General features: G+C 66.3%; 1 protein-coding gene across 1 annotated transcript in view; it reads left to right on the top strand.

Moving 5' to 3' along the window:
- Positions 1 to 83: 83 nt before the first annotated feature.
- Positions 84 to 294, top strand: part of LOC104403645 (protein Wnt-5b-like) — a gene marked incomplete at its 5' end in the record, with an annotated part of 15213 nt that continues 15002 nt past the window's right edge. The window contains one exon of the mRNA XM_010011869.1: positions 84 to 287. Within this exon, the coding sequence (XP_010010171.1) occupies positions 84 to 287 (204 nt within the window). The remainder of the gene's footprint in view (positions 288 to 294) is intronic.

Here is a 294-nt window from a genome sequence, read left to right as displayed (position 1 = left end):
GCTGGCGGGGAAAGGTGCCGGGCGTTCCGCGGAGCGGGCCTCTCCCTCCAGACAGACTCCCTTGGATGTTTTTCTCATCGCAGGTCTTTGGCCATGAACCCCATCCAGAGACCTGAGATGTACATCATCGGCGCGCAGCCCGTGTGCAGCCAACTGCCGGGGCTCTCCCCCGGGCAGCGCAAGCTCTGCCAGCTCTACCAGGAGCACATGGTGTTCATCGGGGAGGGGGCCCGCAGCGCCATCAAGGAGTGCCAGTACCAGTTTCGGCAGCGGCGGGGGGACCTCAGGCCGGGG

Source organism: Nestor notabilis, unplaced genomic scaffold (assembly GCF_000696875.1).
Source record: "Nestor notabilis isolate BGI_N333 unplaced genomic scaffold, ASM69687v1 scaffold17520, whole genome shotgun sequence".
Classification (NCBI taxonomy): Eukaryota; Metazoa; Chordata; class Aves; order Psittaciformes; family Psittacidae; genus Nestor; species Nestor notabilis.
Note: the sequence above shows the minus strand (reverse complement) of the source record. Positions and strands in the feature narration are given on the sequence as shown.